At 62.0% G+C, this 1,070-nt stretch overlaps 1 protein-coding gene across 1 annotated transcript; it reads left to right on the top strand.

Annotated features, from left to right (window-relative positions):
• Nucleotides 1-62: 62 nt before the first annotated feature.
• LOC103770707 (MOB kinase activator 1A-like) lies at nucleotides 63-841 on the top strand (the record flags this gene model as incomplete). Its single annotated transcript, XM_008937980.1, has 2 exons — nucleotides 63-229; nucleotides 744-841. Coding segments are annotated over 2 exons (265 nt in total), but the record flags the coding sequence as incomplete, so codon positions are not given.
• Nucleotides 842-1,070: the final 229 nt, after the last annotated feature.

Below are 1,070 nucleotides of genomic sequence, written 5' to 3'. Positions count from 1 at the left end.
CCTGCCCGCGGGGGTGGAGCCCGGCCCAGGCCTGACCGGAGGGGTTTCCTCTCACCGGCCAGCGGGAGTCGATCCTCCAAAACGTTCAAGCCCAAGAAGAACATCCCCGAGGGCTCCCACCAGTACGAGCTGCTGAAGCACGCCGAGGCCACGCTGGGCAGCGGCAACCTGCGGCAGGCGGGGATGCTGCCCGAGGGGGAGGACCTCCACGAGTGGATTGCTGTCAACAGTGAGTGCTGTGGAAGAGAGAGCGTGGGGGTGCAGTGGGGTGAACCCCAAACCTCTCCTCTGAATCCTTCTGGGGAGCTGGAGCTTCCCCTGTGAGGTGAAGGGAGGGCCAGCGGGGCGCTGAGCCAGCAGCAGCCGCCTCCGGGGGGTGACGTGCTCCAGAAGGGGGCAGGGAGTGAACCCACACCCTGGGGGTTCTGGGGTGGGTTTCATCGAGCTTGGACCCACAGACTCTCAGGTTTGGGGACAGCTGTGTTTGTCCTGGAGTGTGGGGGTGGCAGCACTGGCAGCTGTGGGCAGCCCAGGGTGAGTGGAACCGTGTGGCCCTGGCTGGTGGGTTTCTCTTTAGTTTCCTGCTTCTTGCTGCACACACAGTTTAAAAAGCCAAATCCCACAAGTTTATTTTGCTTTTCAGCTGCTCTCCCTGGGCACAGCTCTCCCCTGAGTGACAGAGATCCTCAGAGGAGTGCTGGCTGGGCAGGGCTGCCCTCAGTGAAGGGGTGTTTCCTTTCCAGCTGTGGATTTCTTCAACCAGATCAACATGCTCTACGGCACCATCACGGAGTTCTGCACGGAGAGCAGCTGCCCAGTCATGTCTGCAGGGCCCAGGTGAGCTGTGGCTCAGGTGGGGGAAGTGAGCAGGTGTGGAGCTTCAAAGAGGATGGGGCACATCCAGACCAGGTCGAGGTGCAGAGCTGTGCTGCCCTGGGGGCTGTGTGCTGCCTGTAGCCATTGGTTTGTCCAGGGCAGACGTGCTCAGGACTCTTCTGTGTGAGGTGCTGGTGGCCAGCAGTGTGCCCAGGTGGCCAAGAAGGCCACAAGCATCCTGGCCCGGATCGCAA

This window comes from Merops nubicus, unplaced genomic scaffold, assembly GCF_000691845.1.
Source record: "Merops nubicus isolate BGI_N331 unplaced genomic scaffold, ASM69184v1 scaffold26233, whole genome shotgun sequence".
NCBI classification, from domain to species: Eukaryota; Metazoa; Chordata; class Aves; order Coraciiformes; family Meropidae; genus Merops; species Merops nubicus.
The sequence above is the reverse complement of the archived record's forward strand: the minus strand, read 5'-3'. Positions and strand labels throughout refer to the sequence as shown.